Genomic DNA, 24,613 nt, shown 5'->3' with positions numbered 1-24,613 from the left:
GACTTTTCGCATTTTTTTTCTTGATTTTTTAACGCTTTTGAAATACCCGCTTTATTCATCGCTTTGTCTTTTCGCCTACGCCTTTGTTAGTGTTTTTTCTACACCGCTTTAAACCCAGAAAGTTGGAGCTGATAACCCGCACCAAGGGCCCTGTGAAGAGCTGGGATTTGTACCAGAGACCATTTGTTCTTCAACCTGAAGCCCCATTTGGTAAGTCATCATTGTTGACCGCAATTATTGTTTGTATTATTATCAAATATTTCGCTGTCGCTCCAACTATCCAACTACAAACGCACGCAGATATACAGTCCATTTTTCTCTCAAACAATACTGAGCTATCGGACGTAACAGCAGTCTTTAGTGGGATATTGATTGTTGTCATTATAATGGGACTATTTTGTGAAAACATGGCGCTTTGTACGAGAAAATATGAAGAATACTTTTATTTTTCAAATTAGCCAAATATTCTTCAATGAATGTTCAAATTACTTTTAAGAGTTGGGTTCTTCGAATTTCTGGTATTTTTATGGGATGTAATGTTCATAATGAAGAAACTGAAAGGTGTGTAGGGAATCTTGTGTTCGGAGCAGATGTATCACATCAAGGAAAAGCTATATTCCAAAAATCATTTCCTTGGATAGAACCTTTTACGATATATAGCCATAAATCGCAATTTTTTATCGATTTTCAACCGCCTGTATCTTTGTAACGGGGCCGAATCGGAAAAAACTATATGGGAAAAAAGTGTTTCTTTTGACCTAAGGAATCTTCGGTTAAAATATATGTACAAGTCACCCTGTATACTTATAGGTTTCCCAACCTAGAAGATTGATAATTTAGGTGTACCTAAAAACAAACTTTTGTTTTAGGAACAAATAATACATGGATATCACACTATTAGATGTTTATGGAGAACGGGGCCGATTTGAAATCTGAAAATTCGGAATATGACATTGTTCATGATGCCCTATTCAGCTAAAATATTTTCGAAGTTCCGGCAATTCCGGTTATACAAGAATTTGAAAAAAAAAATTCCAAAAAGCTTTTTCTCTCATTTTATGTCTCATATATTATCAAGATTTCCATTTTCAATTACTCTTCCCTAAAATGATTGCGTTAGTCCCTATAATTCCCAAAATATTAAGGAAAAACCGAAAAAAAGAGAGAATTTCCATAGTCACTATTACAGTCCATTCAGGAATTATTGACATAAAAATTGTGAAAAATCGAAATTAAGTTGGTACTGGCTCATTCAGTAAATCTAACACAAAAGTTAGTGGATTTGTAAAGTAACAATAAAAACAATAACAAACATGGCCAGACTACTGAAGCTCTACCTATAGCGCTTCAATAGTGTGGCCATAAAATACCTATAGCGCTTCAATAGTTTGCCCATGATTGTATGTGATCTAACATCTATCCTAAATCCACCCAGTAGGTACCTGTTCGAATTTCAACCAGCGATGAAAACAAATTTATTGTATTGTGAACTGTTGCTCACCTATTATTTATTGAAAAAAATACAAAAACCAACCAAAGTATCGACGTTTATGTAACTAATAGAGTAAGTATTCCATACTTACATCAGAGAAATTCTGAAACAATTGATATGCATTTGTCAAGAAAGATCAAAGATCAAAATCATCAGTTTGGGAGGAAAGAAAAACGATATCATTCAATAAATAGTAAAAGCCTTGGAAAACAAAAATATGAAACTTTTTTGAACGCTCGTTTCCTGAACAGAGTGTTAGGCATATACAGGGTGTTTCAAGTTCGACGGCCTATTAGATGTTTCTGGAGAACGGGGCCGATTTGGGAATATGACATTGTTCATGATGCCCTATTCAGCTAAAATATTTTCGAAGTTCCGGCAATTCCGATTATACAAGAATTTGAAAAAAAAAATTCCAAAAAGCTTTTTTTCTCATTTCATGTCTCATATATTATCAAGATTTCCATTTTCAATTACTCTTCCCTAAAATGATTGCGTTAGTCCCTATAATTCCCAAAATATTAAGGAAAAACTGAAAAAAAGAGAGAATTTCCATAGTCACTATTACAGTCCATTCAGGAATTATTGACATCCCAAGTGGCTGTGAAAAATCGAAATTAAGTTGGTACTGGTTCAATCAGTAACATTTTGAATTGCAGATTTCGGGTTGGCATTGGAAATGTCATTGACAGGAGGTTAGATTGTTCAGTTTGTTTGTGTTATTGGTTTTGATCCAAGAAATTTTGAAACTAAAAAGTTGTATCAATTTCAAACACACATTGATTAGTTTATTTGAGTATTTCTCACAGTACTTTTTGAAATAGAAGAAAGCAAGTCATTACAGCCTGTATTATTAGCGGAAGAAAACCTGTGCGATACGATTACACCTTCAAAGAATCATTGAATGATTTGATTGTTACTAAAATCAAAAGAAACCAATGTATCAGTCTGGATAAAATTCGACCTAAAACCATCTGGATTTTAATTAATCGAAGACAACATTACTCGATCCATCCAGTTTCAGCTACTGGCGGCTATGCTGACGACGTCTTTCTAGCAGCTGAAGATGAAGATGACCTCCAGCGCCTTGCATACGAATTCACAAAAGCTGCAGAAGAGCTGAATATGATTATCTCATGCGAGAAATCCAAGACCATGGTTTTCGCCAAAGAGCCTATCCGATGCAAGATAGTAATTAACGGAAAAATCCTGGAGCAAGTGTCAAGATTTATCTACCTAGGAGTGACAGTATCCAGTGAACGATGCATCGTAGAAGAAGTCCGAACACAGGCGCACAAAGCAGCTAAGATAGGAGGCAGCCTCAGAGATATAGTCTGGAACAACAAAACCATGAGTCACAAAGCGAAAACTCGCATATACAAAGCGTGTGTGAGACCAGTGCTCACATACGCCGCCGAAACGAGGGCAGAAACGTCGACAACGAAGAGAATGGCGAGAACAACCGAAATGAGGATACTAAGATCAATCAAAGGGATAACACTCAGAGACCATGTGAGGAGTTCAGACATAAGGGAAGAACTGGAGGTGCAGGATGTCGTCAGATGGGTGAGAGCACGCAGGAGGTTCTGGAGAGACCACGTGGAGAGGATGCCGGATGAGAGACTAGCCAAATGGGCGGAAACACAAAAACCCAGTACACGCAGACCATTAGGGCGCCCTCCAAAGCGTTGGAAAGAGAGCTGGAACTCGTTGTCCCAGGAAACACAATAACAGGCAGAAAGCAGAAAACACAGGACATAGTCCTATTCAAAGTGGAAGAAGAAGAAGAAGAGAAGACAACATTACATAAAATTAATTGGTTGCAAGTTCAAAACAGTTGATAAAAGGAAAATTCTTATTGATAAACAGAAAAATAATAATAATAAGTTTAGTATGATTTTATGGTGAATACAGAGAATATTTGCAACAAAATGTGAAATTCTGGAGGAAACTTGATTTGTCCCAGAGTATACTGAAATTTCTAACAGCCAGTATTAAAACTTCATTTAAATCATTCATTGTAGAGCGGTCGAAGTAAACGTGCCTGCATCAACAAGAACTACTGAAGTTCGCGCGAATTCCGCTTGGAAATATCAAATAATTTGATCGCCGACAGAGCGCGAAATTTGCCTGAAACAGTTTTACGACCGATACGACTGCACGTAGGACAGCGCTATTATATTCCAAGGTTTGATAAATCGCGTTTGGTCGCGTTGCTCTCATCGCTCGCAATAAATCGCTCACGTAGGACACAGCGTAAGTCACTCACGTAGGACATCATCACTAAAGCTAGGTTGACATGGAGAGTGGATCACAGCTGTGGTTCAAGAATACATGGAAAACGACCCGTGTCAGGAAAACGACCCGGAAGAATCGTGCGAATATTCACGAAATGAACGATTTATCCTAGTTGACACGGGTAGTGAAGCACAAGCGAGGTTGGTTATGTGTAGAGATCGACTCGTGTCAACGGAGGAGTTGTGAAACTATTCTCGAAACGGACGGTTTCGCAGCCGGCACGAACGTAAAATGGGATATCAAATATGTTAGATATTTAGCGTGTTTCGTGGTCTTTGAGCGACCATAGTGGAAGAAGACAAGGGATATTTTCGATTTTTTTTTTACTGAATTGTGCTGTACTAGGTTTGTGATAATTTGTAACCTTTTTTTTTGTTACATACGACTTTGAAACTATTTCCCAAAATATGTTTATTGGGTTTCAACGGATGAAATAAATTTTTAGTCCATATACTAAATATCACAGAATTCAATTAAAAGCCAGGCTAGCACCGAAGTCATAAATTTTTTGTCTTTCACAGGAATACTCAAAAATTAGAAAAAAAACTCATCCCAGCACATCTGTATTTCGATTTTGTGCTGCACTTATGGAAAGTTGTGCCCTTGACATTTTCGTAAAAAAAAATTGAAGAAAGTTAGTCGTACACTTTCGTTTTTCTTCGGCCAAAATTACTTCTGATACTTTTGCTACATTTGTGCAGTTGCCTTGTTCTGGTCAGATTTTCAGAAATAACTCTCTACTTTTTCTTCAAAGGATGGAAATCTTTGCTTGTACAGGGTGGGCAAATTTCGATGTTTTAGCACTACAACTTTTGAACCAGAGGAGATAGACAAAATCTGATACCCACTTCTCGATCTCTTTTTCTGAGAAACTAACAAGGGTAGTATTCATTTTTGGCCACCTTCTTTTGTTTTCGAGTTATAAGCGAAAATTGGAAAAATGGCGATATCGAAAAACATTTATATCTCCGCTAATACTGATGATAGAGCTCTGAAATTAAAACATTATACAGGCACTTTTTTACGTAGAATCCAGTGGCGTGCTCGTATTTTCAAAAGGGTTCTTAATTACGAAGCTATGACCCAAAGTTATGTTTTTTTAAATGAGAACACTAGATTTTTGTGCCATTTTCTGAAAGCTTAATTTTTCCTGATTTCAAAAATATATAACATCGTATGGTTTGTTTCAATATGAATAATAGAAAATGATCAAAAACCTTTTTTTACTTAAGAGTCTCAATATTTCTATGGTTTCAACTGTTGATGAGCCTTCCTATAACAAGAGCAGTGTCCTTCCGTCAATCTGATTATTTCTATGCTTTTCACTTATTTCTACAAAATTCGAATCTATATTTATTTTATACAAATAGTTTCGAAAAGATAAACGAACTTGGAAAAAGTTTCCTAGGTAGCTTGAACACAGTTTCAAATATTCATCTATTGAAATATCGAGAAGAGGTGTCGACTGTGCATTGTGCAATTGTTGTCATTATTAGGTTAAATATTATTTCTTGTTTGTCCCTTCGTAATTAAAATGTTGAGTTCAATCAGATATGCATTGTTTCATATGCTGTTTAAAATGGATTGGTACTTGTGCGTATTGATTCTGGAGACCTATGTAAATAATCTCCTGATACATGCATCTCAATACAACTCTTTCGATTGAAAAATTCGATCTTGTGGTTTCTCCGTTATTTCCAAATCAATTTTTAGATAAAAAATTTATAAAACATATCTAGATTCGAATTTTGTAGAAATAAGTGAAAAGCATAGAAATAATCAGATTGACGGAAGGACACTGCTCTTGTTATAGAAAGCTCAATTTTTCTGTGTTCATCAACAGTTGAAACCATAGAAATATTGAGACTCTTAGGTGAAAAGAGGTTTTTGGCCATTTTCTATTATTTATATTGATCCGAATCATACGATGTTATATATTTTTGAAATCAGGAAGAATTAAGCTTTCAGAAAATGGCACAAAAATCTAGTGTTCCCATTTAAAAAAACATAACTTTGGGTCATAGCTTCGTAATTGAAAACCCTTTTAGAAAAAGTGCCTGTATAATGTTTTAATTTCAGAGCTCTATCATCAGTATTAGCGGAGATATAACTGTTTTTCGATTTCGCCATTTTTCCAATTTTCGCTTATAACTCGAAAACAAAAGAAGGTGGCCAAAAACGAAAACTACCCTTTTTAGTTTCTCAGAAAAAGAGATCGAGAAGTGGGTATCAGATTTTGTCTATCTCCTCTGGTTCAAAAGTTGTAGTACTAAAACATCGAAATTTGCCCACCCTGTACATGCCCGATTCCATTCCATTTGCGAGATATAACTAAAAATTAAATTTTTTCACGGATTTCCAACAGCCCATATCTTTTCAACCGAGCCGATTCGGAAAAATGGTAAAGGAAAAAGGTATTTCCTTTGACGTCAGGAATTGCGATCTGCAAATTTCGAATTTAATTCTACTGATAAGTTTATCGCACAATGAAATTCCACTCATAAGTCAATGTTTATTGATCACCCTGTATGACAGTGCCAATAATGATTTTTGAATTTTCTCTATGAATTAATTATTTGTGGTTATAAATTCGAGATAAAATCATAAAGCACATACAGGGTGATCCAATATTTCCAAAAATAGAAAAAGTCCGGATCTGATTTGTTCCCGATTTCAGAAATATTGAAGGAAGGCGATAGTAGAGTGACTACACTTCATAATTTGAAATTTTCCTGTCGATAAGTTAAAGAGTTATTGAACTATGAAATTTCACTTATAAGGTTAACATCACCCTGTATATAGCAAAGGGCGATCTTGATACGAGTCCTTCATGATGACCTTTATTTATGCATCCATTTGTCGCATTCTTCCCGGGATACCCTGTCTATAGCCTAACTATAAAAAAAATATTCTCAGACGAAAATTTTTGTGAAAATATTAACGGCAAGTGAAAACGAAAAAACAGTCCTATGAAAATAGACCCACAAACGTTTTGCGATTGATCAACAAAAATCACATGTTTAGAAATTCGGAATGAGATTTAATTTGGTCATAAACAACAGGCAGGAATACAGACAAAGTTAATTCCCATCAAAAAGGAGCCGCATCATAGTCATAAATATCTAGATTGACGCAGAAAGACATGTGCAGTAATCAGGGCTGGTCGGCATCCCTTTGTGCCGACGAAGAAACAACATAAATTTGCCAAATATGTTATGGCGATACGAATATACGTCGTTTCGTCGCCCGTGAATAAGGCGTAAAATCATCGGACGCAATGCACTACCCATGTCAACCTAGCTTTATAGAGCGTATTTAGCCCAGAGTGTGGCCAACCTTTCATATTTCTAAAAAAATATAGTCTTGATTCTTAAAAACAACATGAGGTTGGTCCGCTCCGCTGCGTTCATCAAAGTTCCCTGCAATAAAAATCTCCAGACCGTCTTTATCAAGCCGCCTGTTCAATAAATAACACATGGCAACCCAACCAATATACGCAGCATTGACTATTACCATAATTGAAAGAGGGACGAAATGTATTTCATAATGACGAAAAACAACACTATCTTCGTTTTCGAATTATGTGGAAATTGTTTACAAATTCTACATATTGGAAATTCCTACGATTCTGCATTCGAAACTAGTTACTATTAAATGCCAAATGTTTTCGGCGGAACATATGTTTTCCCATTTAGTTTTCGAAGCTTTGCGTGCGATCGTACGCAGTTGATATTTCTTGTGTCTTGTGAATATGAAAATCAGATATATTACTTACAAGGGCGTAGATCTTTTTTTTTCCTGTGGGGGGTTATCGAAAAAAATTTTTTGACGACATTGTTTACTCATATCTATACTGTTGGAAAAATAGGTTTGATAACGAAGTTTGAACCAAATTACACGAAATAATTTTTTTTTATTAATAAATAATTGGATTGTTTCTATCTTATACAAATACTGGGTGTTTCTGAATTGGAGTTACGAAGGAAAATGAAAAGTTCCTTGGATAATTTTTAAGATAAAATGGCCCATAAACATGAGTCCGCAAAAGTTTTGTTTTCGAGATACAGGGTGTTTCTTGTAGTCCTACTTTTTTGTGATGCTTAATCAGTTTATCGAATCTTTAGTAATCTTCGCTACAGAGTTGGTGAATAAGTAGCAACACTTATAATTAATTTATTTATCATAGCTACCTATCTGGATCTTTATAATAATTTGGATTTTCCTGAGAACTACTATAGAGAGCTGTTTGAATTTTTTTTCGAAATCGATTGCAGATACGACAAAACTACAACAAACCAAAAAGTGTAGTACTGAACCAGAGTTTCTTTTCAAATTTTTCTAAACTACCAGAAAAAATTCACCCTGTACATTTGCATTCGAAATTAGAATATCACATGATGAAAACTTGGAATTGGAATATTCATGCCAATTTAAGTTGAATATCTTATGAAGGGAAGGCGCTATGAGAGTAAAACTTGAACTTCAACACCTATACAGGGTGAGTCTTTGACTTGTACATATTTTAACCGAAGATTCTTGAGGTCAAAAGAAACACTTTTTTCATTTACCATTTTTTCCGATTCGGCCCTGTTAAAGAGATATAGCCATTTTAAATTTTCATAATGAGCTAATTCACCCCTGGTAACCGGAACACTGAAGTTTTCGCAAGTATAAGATATACAATTTGAACCTTGGAAATAAGCTACTAAATTGGAAAAACCATCATAAACTCACTTTTAACATTCCATTTGTTGAACAAAGTAGTATTTTTAATACAATAAATGAGTTATCCCAATTTCACTGACGATAAAGATTAAATATTTTTCTCTTGATTTTCTATTTTATTTTCGATAATCATAACGAATTGAGCTCGCTACCACCCATATTAGCTTAGCTCTGATATTCATAATTCATATCCATTCATTTATTATATCGCATTTATAATATATCGTTGTTTATTTGATTTCGTACTAGAATTGCATTCTCAAATAAATAATATTCATCTGTTACAGTTCTAACACAGACTAGTAGTCTGTGGTTTTAAGTTTGAACCTCAAATTTCGAGTGTTGCAAATTTAAACACAGCAGTTCGAATAATCTATGTTCTAACTTCTAACCTAAAATCTAAAATATTCATTTAAAGTTTACACTGTTATTGTCTTATGATATTTGATATTATATTTGCATAAAATGAAAATCATCGAAGATTTGAAGAAACCCAACAGAATATTGAAGTTCCATACATATTTTCAAGAAATTTAAAAACAATTTCCAAAATAATTGTGTGGATACAAAATAAATAAGTATGCATTCTGATAGAGAGTAATTCCTTTATGAAATGAAGCATTTGATTTGTGCCAACTATCTCATAAAAATAATGATCTGCATCAATATTTTTGAAGCCATTAGTGTGAAAATATGGAAATGAAGTTTTATGGCTCTGTAATCAATGGAAAATGTTAGACTCCACTTGTAAGGAAATTTGTTCTATAATATGTACCTACATTATAGCCAACTCTACTTGATTCATCTTGATTTAGCCATTGAAAATAAATGAGAAGTAATCAATATAAATATCCACAATTGAATATCCTGTTTCTTTCAACTCACCTATTTGTTTTCATATTAAAACAATTATGGCACTCTTGGAAGTATGTCAATCATATGCTTTAGGATGAATTTATGGAGTAGCAAAAGAATAAAAGTATTTAATCTCAATCACATGAAAATTTGTCCAGTATGTACTTAGTTAGTGGTATGTTTCGATGTGAGTTTGAATGACCACAAGAAGAATACAGTATTGTTCGATGGCAGCAGTCTTTAGTGTGATATTGATTTTTGTCATTAAAATGGGACTATTTTGTGAAAACTTTTTTAAACATGGGCTTTATGCTTTATGGGAAATCTGGACTTTTCAAAATAGAATGTTGATTTTAATGAAGTCTCTTATTATCAGAGCTGTGTCAAAGCTCAATAATTTGTAATCAAATAGAAGAGTTGAGGTGAGCTTATTCAAATAACTTCATTTTCAAACTAAGTTGGCTAGTACTTCAATTCTAAAATCTGAGACATGACATTATAGTAAATATTCATTTCTGTGGTTTTTTTTCCACAACAGAACAGAGTTGCATTTAGCCAAAGTACCCAATTTTTTGAATTTCACAGATAATTTTTTTTTTAAGATCAAGTTACTCGAAAACGGCGCTTTGTACGAGAAAATATGAGGAATACTTTTATTTTTTAAATTAGCCAAATATTCTTCAATGAACGTTCAAATTAATTTTAAGAGTTGGGTTCTAAGATTTTCTGGTATTTTTATGTGATGTAATGTTCATAATGAAGAAACTGAAAGATGTGTAGGGAATCTTGTGTTCGGAGAAGATGTATCACATCAAGGAAAAGCTATATTCCAAAAATCATTTCCTTCAATAGAACCATTTCCGAGATATAGCCGAAAATCACATTTTTTTATCAATTTTCAACAGCCTGTATCTTAGTAACCGGGCTGAATCGAAAAAAACTATAAAGGAAAAAAGTATTTCTTTTGACCTCAGGAATCTTCGGTTAAAATATATGTACAAGTCAAAGACTCACCCTGTATATCAAAAACAAAGCGTTTGCGGACTCATCTTTTAGGATTTTTTTTCAAAGTGATCCGAGAAATCTGTATTTTCATTCGTATCTCCAATTCAGGAACAACCTGTAGATATAGTCAATTCAAAACGGATGTCTCCACAAATAAATTGCAATTTGCAATTTTAATACAATAAATTGTACAACACAGCCCAGACAATTTTTGATGCGAATTACACAGTTCAGTTCTTTGATAACTACATATTGAAATTTTGTGACGAAAATGATACAAAAAACCGAAAACAACGGGTAAGTGTATACCGATGACGAATGCAAAAATCACAGATGGAAAATAAGCCAAGAAAGCGGATAGATAAAGGAAAATAATAAACCTCGGACTAAGACGGGCTTGTAGTTCAATAAAAATTCTCATCTTGAAAGCGATAATAAACTCATAAACCGTAGTTGTTGTACATAAAGAAGGTATGTGTAAGGCTTTTTACAAATAAATTCTTTTCATCACAACAAAAAAAAATGGGTCCGATTTTTTACTGACGCGTTGATTTCAAAGGCAAGTGAAATGATCATTATGATCCATTTCATGAAGAAATTTTAGTCCTTCGTCTTTACGAGATTGCTGAAATTTTATATTTTGAAAATCCCCCCTCCATTTCTACGCCCTAACAAGACATAAGGTAAATAGACACACATTTCGTTTCATTCGATTTGACTTTTTTCCAAAAGCACGCAAAGTATTATTATTATGAAATATTTGTAGGTGAAATAATTTTTCTACCGTTCCTTTTTTTATGAAATGTAATATTTTCTTTTATATTTTTATGCTTTAGTATAAATGAACTTAATGTTTTTTGGGGATTTTTTGTTTTTTTATGTCTTTTTTTGACATATGTATATATATTTTTTCAGTTTGACTGTTGTATTTCATTCAAAACTCTCAAAAAAACAACGGTATATTATATATCAAAATATTTCAATGTTCTTTATTCAATAGAATTAAAATTTTTTTGAGCACGATAACAAGACATCATCGAAGCAGGTGATGTTTTTTGTTGGGAGGGAGGGTGTTTGATTGATACTATTTCAGCGAGGGCGCTAAAACATTCTTTGCTTCAAGCGCCAAAATTGCTAGCGCCAGCCCTGTGTTTCTAGAGTGCGTTTCAAATCAGTATTCTATGATCATAGAAATTAAAATATGCAATTATTTCAAAGTGACAGGTGTACTAATTATTGAAGCTAGTAGATTATAATTTCACGATATGCATCCCTGTTATTCAAATAATAAAATTCCGGATCTATTCCATATCCACGTTGAATGCAACAGAATTGTTTTGAGAACTTGTCGGGCATTCAATCAGAAATATCCACATTTACCAACAATTGCCGAGAAGATATTTCGAAAGTATGTTTCAAACTTTCTGTTACTCCCTTTTCAAAACCACGCTGATTGTTTTCCTGAATTCATAAAATGTATTCTACAGCTTTTTATATGAATGGAATTGGCACACAGGAGTCCTGCATGATTTTATCTTATTTGGTAGGTACAGGTTTTTTTCGTCTAGGTAGGTACTCCAGTAGGTATAATGGATATTCATAAAGTATGAAACATCCTTTCAAGAAGATAAGGAAATTTCTGATTTAAAATTCGATGAGTTCTACCAATAGCTCTATTGCATTCATCATGAATATGGAATTAGATATTTATAATACAAGTGCAGAAGTAATTGATATTCTTCCAAGAGTTCAAAATGAACTAGTGAAATGAGTGAAATGAACGACATTATTTTCCCGAATTCACTGCCTTTTTATTGAAATTAACGGAAATTTCTATAAATATCTATTGGTGACTTTTGCATTGAAAAATGTTTGTTGGCAGAACAGTTTTCTGTATCACAAATTTTACAGATAATAGATAAATCCGTCCCAGTCTATTTTGTACCACAAAATGTGCCGGAATGAACTGATTTGCCACATAATTAGAGAAAAGTATATCCAGAATTTTGTCATTTGAATATCGGAAATTCAATTCGTGAAATCAAATTAATGAAGCTTTGATAATGAAAATACCTGTCACATGTAAATTAATTAGATATTAAAATGTCCATGGTCATAGAGTATTATTGCTAGTCTGTCTGGAAACAGATCGAATAAATTGACCCTACGTATAACATAAATTCATAAAATCTCGAATAACTCTTGAATTATTGAATTTGGGAGCATAATCATGTTTGGACACTACCCTTATTTTCCACCGTAGAATCCAACGCAATCATAAAAAAATAGGGTTCTGCTTTGTAAATCGAAAGTTATGATCGAATTTTGTTCACAATTTTTGGCACAATATTTGAAACACCCTGTGATGATATTTCTCAAGTTCAAGATATGCACGATATTCCTACATCATTCTAGTTTGAGAAAGTGAATTGAGTATACGCATAGGATATTCACAGTAAAAATAATTCACGTACAGTCCATTCAGGAATTATTGACATCGAAGCAGGCCGTGAACGTCTAGTCGCGGCATTATTTCTAGTTACCAAAATATCACCAAAAATTGCTATGGTTCATCATAGAAATAATCAGTAAATATTATTCATATAATTTTTCTATCTTAAAGAACCCAAAATTTCGAAATTAGGAAGGCAGGTATATAATAATGATATGGAAATTCAGATTCGATAATGAAAAAATAAAGTGGAATGCCTTCAAATTTCAAGCAACTCAAATGAAGAGAAGAGATATCCATTCATTTGAGAGTCGCCAATGAAAGATCTCATTAAAGATCATTAAAATATGCATATTTCTTCTCACCAGAGGCCCTTCAATAATTGTTGCATTCTTTATGGACGCTGTGTGCAAAATTCTAATCGTATAACTCTGAACGTGTTATTTTATCCCAGCGATTATGGATCATTTTAGCTGTGGTAGCTGAACTAGTGAAGCAATCAGGAAAAACGTCTCGATAATTAAGAATTGAGTGGCTAAGTGAATGAATTGACAAAATCATGAGACAGAAATAAAATTTAAAGCACTCATTTAGTATATAAAGAATTTCAACATAAATGTACTGTAACTCTCAAAATTGGAACCAATTTATCAGCCGATGTGTAAATTACTTTCTAAAGTCACTATTTATTGAAACTGTTCATGACGTGAATGATTGATTAAGCTTGTATGAAAAATATAGATATATTTGTACACTCAAGTTTTCTATTTTTTATTGAAATGCTTTTTTACTATTAAATTACATGGAGTATTTTGCCCATAACAGCTTTGGTTCACTCACTAAAAGCATTTTTGCATGAAATTATTCTCAAATTGGGAATTTTAAAATTTTATTGCATTCTGTTATCATCTTTAAGAGGTTTGGAGGTGAAGAAATTCTCAAATTTACTCTTCTGAATATATTTTTTGATTAAATATTCAGTAAAAATTCTATAAGGCAATTAGAATTTATAATATTTTAGGATTACTCATTGAAGAACAAAAAACAGATAAAACAAAACTTAATTTAAAAATAGAATATACATAAACTATAGATGCAATGCCAAGACTTTGTTTACAGGTCTTCATATAGCCTAATATAATATAACTTCGGTCATGCTCCAGGAATTTTTGAAATTCATCATTTGATCTCTGAACACATTATTCCAAGTATCTACAGAAAAGGTATTAATTTATCAACCCAATTATAAAATAATTCTCCCTTCATAGATTTATATAATACTAATGATAACCACTATCAAAACAAAATATCCAGGTAAAAATCCATCAATCCAGCATTCAAATTACCCTTGAATATACTTGAAAAACTTTTTGTTTTCTTTCTAGAAATCACTGTTGAATAAGACTGCCATTTTCAAATAATCAAGTTTCCTCCAGAATTTCACATTTTGTTGCAAATATTCTCTGTATTCACCATAAAATCATACTAAACTTATTATTATTATTTTTCTGTTTATCAATAAGAATTTTCCCTTTATCAACTGTTTTGAACTTGAAACCAATTAATTTTATGTAATGTTGTCTTCGATTAATTAAAATCCAGATGCTTTTTGGTCGAATTTTATCCAGACTGATACATTGGTTTCTTTTGATTTTAGTAACAATCAAATCATTCAATGATTCTTTGAAGGTGTAATCGTATCGCACAGGTTTTCTTCCGCTAATAATACAGGCTGTAATGACTTGCTTTCTTTTTTTCCAAACAGTACGGTGAGAAATACTCAAATAAACTAATCAATGTGTGTTTGAAATTGATACAACTTTTTAGTTTCAAAATTTCTTGGATCAAAACCAATAACACAAACAAACTGAACAATCTAACCTCCTGTCAATGACATTTCCAATGCCAACCCGAAATCTGCAATTCAAAATGTTACTGATTGAACCAGTACCAACTTAATTTCGATTTTTCACAGCCACTTGGGATGTCAATAATTCCTGAATGGACTGTAATAGTGACTATGGAAATTCTCTCTTTTTTTCAGTTTTTCGTTAATATTTTGGGAATTATAGGGACTAACGCAATCATTTTAGGGAAGAGTAATTGAAAATGGAAATCTTGATAATATATGAGACATGAAATGAGAAAAAAAGCTTTTTGGAATTTTTTTTTTCAAATTCTTGTATAACCGGAATTACCGGAACTTCGAAAATATTTTAGCTGAATAGGGCATCATGAACAATGTCATATTCCCAAATCGGCCCCGTTCTCCAGAAACATCTAATAGGCCGTCGAACTTGAAACACCCTGTATATGCCTAACACTCTGTTCAGGAAACGAGCGTTCAAAAAAGTTTCATATTTTTGTTTTCCAAGGCTTTTACTATTTATTGAATGATATCGTTTTTCTTTCCTCCCAAACTGATGATTTTGATCTTTGATCTTTCTTGACAAATGCATATCAATTGTTTCAGAATTTCTCTGATGTAAGTATGGAATACTTACTCTATTAGTTACATAAACGTCGATACTTTGGTTGGTTTTTGTATTTTTTTCAATAAATAATAGGTGAGCAACAGTTCACAATACAATAAATTTGTTTTCATCGCTGGTTGAAATTCGAACAGGTACCTACTGGGTGGATTTAGGATAGATGTTAGATCACATACAATCATGGGCAAACTATTGAAGCGCTATAGGTATTTTATGGCCACACTATTGAAGCGCTATAGGTAGAGCTTCAGTAGTCTGGCCATGTTTGTTATTGTTTTTATTGTTACTTTACAAATCCACTAACTTTTGTGTTAGATTTACAAGTGATATCCATATATTATTTGTTCCTAAAACAAAAGTTTGTTTTTAGGTACACCTAAATTATCAATCTTCTAGGTTGGGAAACCTATAAGTATACAGGGTGACTTGTACATATATTTTAGGTCTTTGAGGTCAAAAGAAACACTTTTTTCCCATATAGTTTTTACCGATTCGGCCCCGTTACGAAGATACAGGCTGTTGAAAATCGATGAAAAATTGTGATTTTCGGCTATATCTCGTAAATGGTTCTATTCAAGGAAATGATTTTTGGAATATAGCTTTTCCTTGATGTGATACATCTGCTCCGAACACAAGATTCCCTACACACCTTTCAGTTTCATCATTATGAACATTACATCCCATAAAAATACCAGAAATTCGAAGAACCCAACTCTTAAAAGTAATTTGAACATTCATTGAAGAATATTTGGATAATTTGAAAAATAAAAGTATTCCTTATATTTTCCCGTACAAAGCGCCATGTTTTCACATAATAGTCCCATTATAATGACAACAATCAATATCCCACTAAAGACTGCTGCTATCGAACATTACTGTATTTTTCTTCAGGTTATTCAAACTCACATCGAAACATACCACTAGGCTAGGTACATACCAGAGCTGTGAGGAGCACCGAAAAAAAGTGCTTGAGCACTAAGCACTAAGCACTCGAAAAAAAGGGCTTCGAGCACCAAGCACTAAGCACCGATTTTCACAAAAGACTCGCGATTACTAAGCACTTTGTAAAAGTAATTCGAAATTTCGAGCTCTAAGCACTTTAGTAGGAACTGTTGAAAGTGAAGTTTTTTAATCGGAATAAATATTGTTCCTATAAACATATGTAAGAATATGGACGGGTAAGAGAAGAAATACACCAGAATTTTATAGAAGCGAACTGATTCAAAATAGTAAATTTTTGCGAATAAAAAAATGAGGTTATTATTTTCCAAAGATGACAATATATACAGGATTATCAAAATAAAAAATAATGGGCAAAATAAAAGAGAACAAGTTGAAATTCTTCAAATATGGATTTTGAATTTTTAACAATTCAATTCTTTCTTGTAGAAAAATGTTTGACTATATTTAAATGAAAGTAAAAATTGAATTGTCACAATAATGAATGATACTAGTTAACCAACATATAGATTGAATATCAAATATGTAGCAGCAACCTGCATGGAAGGGACAAATGTGACGAGTTATTCCATACTGGAAAACTTATGACTTTATATTGTTGAGCTTTCGTTCAGCTTTATTATTTCGTCATAATGTCTGTAATTTATGAATTTTGTGCCAGAGATGCTCAAAAACAATGAGGTTCGACTCAGTGATTCTGTTCGTCCGGCTGAAAAAATGATAGTTCTCGGAGAGATATTTAAACTTGACATTTTCAGGATATCTTCGAATATCGAATGTCGCTGTTTAGTAAGTCGAAATCCGACAAGGAATTCCGTAGATATTGCCGATCAAATTTTTTTTCTGAAGATTTCGAAACTTTCAATTCAATCTGAATAAACTGTTGCCTTTAGATGTTAAATAACAATTTCAAGTGTCGTAATGAATATGATGTGGATAGCTTAACCAGAAACATAAAAATTTCAAACAAAAAAATTATCCCTTATTTCCTTGACCACAAAACCGACGAGTTTGGCATAACCATTACTAGGCTTCGGAGGAATATGCATTTGCATAACTGCAAATTTTTATGAAATTTTTAGTAGGAACAAGTCATTTGGCAGATTTTAGTAGTTCTAGAAATCTAACCGAGACGATTGGGATTTGGGATGCCTAGACTGTTCCAATGAATCAATTCATTGTCCATTGAGGTTCTACGTTCTACGGGGTTCTAGAAGAACGTACTAAAACATAATAAAATCATAAAACTTCTTTGGTGACTGTCGGCTGAGAATAACTACAAAGGGCAGTGAAAGTTCCGAAGGTTACCTCATTAAGAACATATGGTGAATAAACCTAAGTTGAGGATTTTTACATATCTTTGTATTCCCAATCAATTCAATCATTTAAAATATTTAGATTTTTTTTTTTTTTTTTTAGACAAAATGGCGGTTACGTGTATGAAGTGTGAAAAATCAATAAGTCGATCTGACGACTCTATATCATGTTTTAATAATAGTTCACATATATTTCACATTGGATGTGTAGATATAACAGTAGAACATTTAGAACAACTCAAAAAATCAACTGATTTGCAAAAATGGCTTTGCTATATGTGTACCTCGGATGAAACCATTCCTCACGGTATGAATGTCAAGGGGATGAAGTTGGATGAATATGGATTGAGAAGTTTGATCATAGGAACATTTCAAGAAACCTTTTCACCAATATTGGATTCAATAAAAACAGAAATGTTTAACCTCAAAATGGAAATAATATTTTTGAAGGAGCAGAACGCCAAACTATTGAATAAACTCGGTGAAGATACTCAATTATCTTTTGCTGGACAAGCAGGTAAAAATAAAAACAAAGGAAAGGCTGCAAATGAATCTACAAAAATCATAACAAGTAAAAAATTGCCTGAGATTAACAGTGTTTCTTACTCTAATGAATCGAATTCCAATAAAGGGACAAAGAGACAAGAAGTAAACAAGAAACAAATTGTTGAAATTCTGAAAACACCTACCGTTGAAACTCCGGTTGTATTTCCAAATGCTAAACCATCTCACAATGCCTCAGAAATAACTGGTGATGAGGGCTTTACCTTAGTTGAAAATAGGAAGGGAAGACATCGTCGCAGTAACCCCATTCTGGGCACTGGTAAAGGTGATAATATTACAATTAAATCGGCACCTAAATTAAGATATTTACATGTATGTAATCTACACCCTGATATAGAGGAGAGTGTGATCGTTAGTCATCTGGAGAATAATGGAATTCGAAATGTGAAATGTACCAAAATGAGATCAAATAGACCAGAAGAGTATTCATCGTTCAAGCTAATGGTACCTGAACATCTTTTTGAATCTCTCAAAAACCCGGAAATCTGGCCTGAAGGAGTGAGATTAAATAATTTTTTATTTCGTCTTGTAAAGCACAAAATCGACGAGTAAAGGAGACTCTTGTTCATCAGAATGTTCAATCGCTTGGAAATTGCTTCAGTCGATTGGAATTGTTTATAAATAAGTTTGATGTGTCATTTGTCACAATAACAGAACATTGGAAAAGTGAGGATGAACTTCTTAACTACAAATTTTTGAACTATAATTTAATATCGTTTTTCTCCCGAGAAGCGGGTAAGCACGGAGGCTGCGCTATATATTGTAGAGGTGGGATCATCTGTAGGGAACGAACTGACCTCAAGTTTTCGATTCCATTAACATTTATGTTCGAGTGTTCAGCTGTTGAATGTCTCATTGAAAGTAAAAAAATTATTATCATTTGTATATACCGGCCCAGCTGTTCTAACACGTCGGACATAGATATATTCCTTGAAAACATGCATAATATCCTCATGAAAATAACAGAGGAATCTTGTTCATTTGTTGTATCCGGAGATTTTAACATTGACATTCTTTCAAATAATAATGTGGCGGAGAAGTTCATCTCACTTGTTGAGGGTTTCAATGCAAAATTCATGATAGGGAACCTACAAGAATAACACTAACATCTTCTTCGTGTATCGATAATATAATAACCAATATCGAAGATGACACATTAGCTAGTGTTATTGAAGAACATATATCGGATCACAAGGGACAAATATTTACTTTTTCAGCTGTCAAAGATATGCAGCACAAGAAAAAAATTCGCTTAATAAATGGGTCTACCACTGAGATATTTTTGACATCTTTGTCCCAAGTGGACTGGAACATACTTTCAATCGACTTTTCTGCTGGTGTGGACTCCTTATGGAATAAGTTTCACACAACCTATAAACGAATATTTGATGATTCATTTCCACATATTTCAATTAAAAATAATAACAAAATTAAAATTCCTATCACACCCAAAGTTCAACAGCTCCGTAATTATTTAAACACTTTATTCATTATTTCTCAACAAGATTCGAATTATATTAGTCATTATAAAAAGCTCAAATTTCGATATGATAAGGAGTTACAGAAAATGAACCAGGACTATTTCAGAAAACTTATTTCGGAGAGTAAAAATAAGTCCAAAACATCTTGGAGTATACTACGTAGGCTAACTGGTAAAGATGTGACCAAAAGAGATGTCCTGAAGCATGTGGACAACCCAGAGGTCCTTGCGAATAACTTCAATCTCTATTTCGCCAGCGGGCATTCGAAATGTTCACGTGATTCAAATGATGTCTCAGATGGTACATATGGTAAATATCGCAATAAGAAATCCTTTTATTATTTTCCCGTAGATGAAAGTGAGGTAATGAGTGTGGTCAATAAATGAAGAGTAAAACCGCATGTGGCTATGATGATATACCTATAACTATTATCAAAAACTCGATTCATATAATTGCCACACCTCTATCACATATTATCAATCGAGCGTTTACGGAGGGGTTTTTTCCATCGACCCTCAAATCAGCTGTGATCAAACCTCTGTATAAAAAAGGAGATTCGAATGATGTCCACAACTATCGTCCCATCAGCTTGCTGACTGCATTTTCAAAGATTTTCGAAAAGATCTTAGTGAACCGGTTATTGAACTTCTTCCATAAATTCGGGATATTTTCGAAGAATCAACATGGTTACTTGCGCGGTAAAAGCACCACCACGGCTCTCTATGAATTAACATCGGGTATTGTTGAGGCAATTGAACAAGGTGAGATGCCCACCGGACTTTTTATAGATCTCTCTAAGGCTTTTGATTGTGTAGATCACCAGAGATTTCTGAATAAATTGGAATTTTATGGTGTTCGTGACAACCAACTTGAACTGCTGCGTAGTTACCTATCTAATAGAACACAAAGAGTTTCCGTTAGCACAGGCGACAAAGTTCACATGTCCAAAGAAGAAGTAGTTGATGTAGGTGTACCGCAAGGGAGTATTTTGGGGCCCCTTCTTTTCCTTCTATATATCAATGATCTGCCTTCATCTATATCATTGTAATGTTCTCGATATATTGAACCAACACACTATTTTATATATCTTTATTTCTTAACGACCAAATACATACTGAATCAAATGAACATCAAAAAAAGCATATATTATACCATATTTATGATAAGAACAGAAAGTGTATTTCACATTCTAAACAAATAAAAGTCACATTCTATTAATGTATATCGTTCGTATACATCACATATCTTCCCCTTAAAATTTTCGACACAGCGAAATCCTTGAAAACCCAAAAAGTTATATATTATAATCAAAATTTAAGCTCAAAAGCAAAATCTATCTGGTTTTCTCCTAATTCTCTTAGATTTAACATCATTAACCTCTTCCCTTTCTTTTAAATCAGGAGATTTAAAAAACTCATCCAAATCTTAAATCCTCTATACTAGATATACTATCTTTCTCTGAAACATTTACTTTTATATTTTCTGAGATATCTCCCATAGAGATATTGCTAAAATCTAATATTTGATTCAGATGCCGGTGCCAATATTTGTTCAGTTCTGGTATGTAAATTAAATAAGTTCGCGGTCCAATCTTCTCCTTAATTATTCCCTTGATCCATTTTGATTTAAGACCACGAAAATCTCTTGCGAGAACTATTTCATTTATACCGTATTTCCTAATTCTAGTGCCCTTATAATATTTTTTTTGTAAACTTTGCTTTTGTTCAATATTTTTGCAAATTTCGGCATCCACCTTCTTATTTACATTAGTGGGAGGTAACAGTAAATCAAGTGAATGCCGCAATTTTCTTCCGAACAAAAGTTCAGCAGGGGATTTACCAGTGGTACAATGCGGAAAACATCTATAATCGAACAGAAAATTTTCTAAAAATGAACTTAAATTGCTGTCTCCCATTTTACCTTCTAGAGCTTTTAATAGTGACAACTTAATATTTTTAACTGAGTTTTCAGCCTGTCCATTAGTAGCAGGATGATACGGAGGTCCTTGTTTCAATTTAATTCCATTTCGATTTAAGTATTCTGTAAACTCTCGTGAAGAAAAATAGGTTGCATTATCTGATACTAATGTTAAAGGAAAACCAAATCTCGCAAATATGCTTCTAAGAAGTTTAATTGTGATGAGACTGCTTGGATGTCCTACTATAAATGACTCGACCCATTTTGAATATGAATCCACAAGAACAAATATGTTTTTACCCTGAAATGGACCCAAATAATCGACATGGACACGTTCCCATGGGCCGTTTGGACATTTCCATACCTCAAGGGATGCCTTTGGTGGGGCATTTCTATATTTTAAACATGCCTCACACGACTTTACCGAAACTTGTATATCATTATTCAATTCCGGCCACCAAACATACGAACGTGCAATACCTTTTGTTTTTACCATCCCCATATGGGACTTATGCAAGACTTTTAATACCATTCCTTGTAATTTTTCTGGGACTACCACTCTATTACCGTGCATTAAACAATCGTTTACAATGTTCAAATAGTTTCTATTGACATAAAATTTTTTTAAATCCGATGTTATTTTATTCGGCCAACCGTTCTTTGTAAAAAAAATTACTTTACGTAAAAGCGCATCATCTAATGTGTGCTTCGATATTAAATTGAAGTCGATGGGTATTTCCCCATTGTTTTGGATGAAACTTATTAATAATGTGTTACTTTTATCACCATTTTCATCATCTTTAATTGGCAATCGAGAGAAGCAATCAGCTAAATGTTCTTTGGACTTCGTGAATTCAATTTCATATTGAAAATTTGATAATATAAGAGCCCAGCGCTGAAGTCGATTTGCTGCATAAACTGGTATTCCTTTTTTGGGGCCAAAAATTGTTACCAAAGGTTTGTGGTCAGTATGTAATATGAATTTTTTACAATAAAGGTACTGAATAAATTTTTTTACACCAAAAATTATTGCAGCAGCTTCCTTTTCAATCTGTGAATATTTCAACTCACTTTGTGATAGAGTCCTAGAAGCGTATGCTATCGGTCTAAAACTACCTTCAATAATATGCATTATGACTGCACCTAAACCATATTGAGAAGCGTCAACAAATAAATGAACAGTTTGTTGACTATTAAAATGAACTAAAATGGTTTCTGAACCAAGAACTCTTTTGACAGTCTCAAAACTATGTACACAAGCAGTATCAAACTTCCATGAACTATTTTTCTGTAACAATTTATAAAGTGGTTTGAGTAATGATGAAGCATTTGGTATAAAACGGTTATAATAATTGACCATTCCTAAAAAGGACTTCAATTGCGTCACATTTTGAGGATATGGCACCTTCAGAATGGCATCAATTTTCTCTTTACTCTTATGCAAACCGTTTTTATCTATAATATATCCAACATAGGCGACACTAGGTTTAAAAAATTTCGGTATAGAACCCTCTTTAAGTTTCAAATGAATTTTTCCTTTATTAAATAATCCCAATTTATTCGTGAAAACATTTGGAAATTCCCTATGAAAATTTTCGATATACATCCGGTTATCTGAAACTTCCATCTTATTTATGCCTAAAGAAAATTTGTTGAGAAAATCTCGACCTAATAGGGGTGGTCCCCCATTTTCTACGACATACAAAAACAAATTTTCCAACCTACCTCTGTATCCAATACAAACATCGATTTTTCCCAAGGGATGAATTTTCTTGCCATCATAAGTTTGAAATATTTCTGTACATGAAAGCAGTGGTAAGTTTGAAAAAAAATCCGCTTTGAACCTCTCAGAAATTACAGACGCACCGGCACCGGTATCTAACTCAAATTTCACAGGAACATTATTAACAAATACATCAACAAAAATGGGGTCTACATTTGAGGTATTCAAATGAAAAAGTTGATTTTCTAGGTCGTTATCAATGTCAAAATTCATTGACTGATCATGTGATTCCGTTGTATTATCCTCCAAATTCAAAAAATGATTTTTAGCTGAATTTACTTTTGAACACTTTTTCGCCAAATGACCTTTATTTCCACATAGATTGCAAATAAAATTTCGATACCTGCACAAACCATAGTGAACTTTACCGCACACATCACATTCCGTTGTCCGTTTCTTCTCGAAAAGTTTTCTTTCATAACCATGCTTCGATTTCTTCTCAGGAAATTCAGGTCCAAGTTTCGTCTTCGAATAGTACATCTCCATCTCCTCTTTCTTCACATTTCCAAAAGCCACTTCAGTCTTGCATGTAGCCTCTTTTCTGCATGCTACTTCAATTGCCATTTCAAAAGTGAGTTTTGTTTCGTCTTCTTCGAATAGCCTGTCCATTATAGGCCCCTTTTCAAACCCCATTATGAATTTATCTCTCAAAATGGTGGATAATTCGGCCGTTTTGAAATTGCATCTGGAAGCCAGTTGTCTAACACGAGCAGCCCATTCTTGAACAGATTCTTCTTTGGCTTTAGAACAATTATAGAATTTCTGTCTTTCTGGAAAAACTAATTTCGCCGGAGCGAAGTATGTATCGAAGTACTTCAGTAAATTATTGAAGTCTTTATCTTGTGGAGTATCCGGGATACACAAACTGTTCAAAAGCTGAAAACTGCTTTCGCTGCAACAGTTTAGAAATATTGCCCTTTTTATTGCGGGATCGGTTATGTTGTTTGCTGCGAAGTAGTTCGTTAACTGCACTTTGTAGATTGTCCAGTCAGAAACACTAACATTGAACTCCCGTAAATGACCTATGGCTGCCATTTCAACTACTACCGTAAAGAAAATTTCAGTAACTTGTAAACTATCGATGACGTTATCCTCGTCGCCACTGTAATGTTCTCGATATATTGAACCAACACACTATTTTATATATCTTTATTTCTTAACGACCAAATACATACTGAATCAAATGAACATCAAAAAAAGCATATATTATACCATATTTATGATAAGAACAGAAAGTGTATTTCACATTCTAAACAAATAAAAGTCACATTCT

The 24,613-nt window shown here is 33.3% G+C and overlaps 2 protein-coding genes across 2 annotated transcripts; one reads left to right on the top strand and one right to left on the bottom strand.

The window, feature by feature from the left end:
- The first annotated feature begins 1,394 nt into the window (after positions 1–1,394).
- LOC123675440 lies at positions 1,395–3,223 on the top strand. Its single transcript, XM_045610799.1, has 2 exons — positions 1,395–1,434; positions 2,511–3,223. Exons 1-2 carry the CDS (start codon positions 1,395–1,397, stop codon positions 3,221–3,223), a joined length of 753 nt encoding a protein of 250 aa, XP_045466755.1.
- Positions 3,224–18,859: 15,636 nt separating this feature from the next.
- On the bottom strand, positions 18,860–24,375 carry LOC123675439. The gene is made up of 3 exons (XM_045610798.1): positions 23,709–24,375; positions 21,561–21,680; positions 18,860–18,999 (listed from the first exon to the last, which is right to left on the bottom strand). The coding sequence occupies exons 1-3, from the start codon at positions 24,373–24,375 to the stop codon at positions 18,860–18,862; spliced, it is 927 nt and encodes a 308-aa protein (XP_045466754.1).
- Positions 24,376–24,613: the final 238 nt, after the last annotated feature.

This window comes from Harmonia axyridis, chromosome 3 (assembly GCF_914767665.1).
Source record: "Harmonia axyridis chromosome 3, icHarAxyr1.1, whole genome shotgun sequence".
NCBI lineage: Eukaryota > Metazoa > Arthropoda > Insecta > Coleoptera > Coccinellidae > Harmonia > Harmonia axyridis.
Note: the sequence above shows the minus strand (reverse complement) of the source record. Positions and strands in the feature narration are given on the sequence as shown.

Excerpts from the sequence above, each read along its gene's own strand:
- LOC123675440 (XM_045610799.1), top strand. The coding sequence starts at position 1,395 with ATGATTGTATGTGATCTAACATCTATCCTAAATCCACCCA. Across the intron at positions 1,435-2,510 it reads ATCTATCCTAAATCCACCCA|TTTCAGCTACTGGCGGCTAT; the intron begins GTAGGTACCTGT and ends CGATCCATCCAG.
- LOC123675439 (XM_045610798.1), bottom strand. The coding sequence starts at position 24,375 with ATGGCAGCCATAGGTCATTTACGGGAGTTCAATGTTAGTGTTTCTGAC. Across the intron at positions 21,681-23,708 it reads AACGGAATGTGATGTGTGCG|AATACTTAAATCGAAATGGA; the intron begins GTAAAGTTCACT and ends GAGAGTTTACAG. Across the intron at positions 19,000-21,560 it reads ACTATTAAAAGCTCTAGAAG|CTGAACACTCGAACATAAAT; the intron begins GTAAAATGGGAG and ends GACATTCAACAG.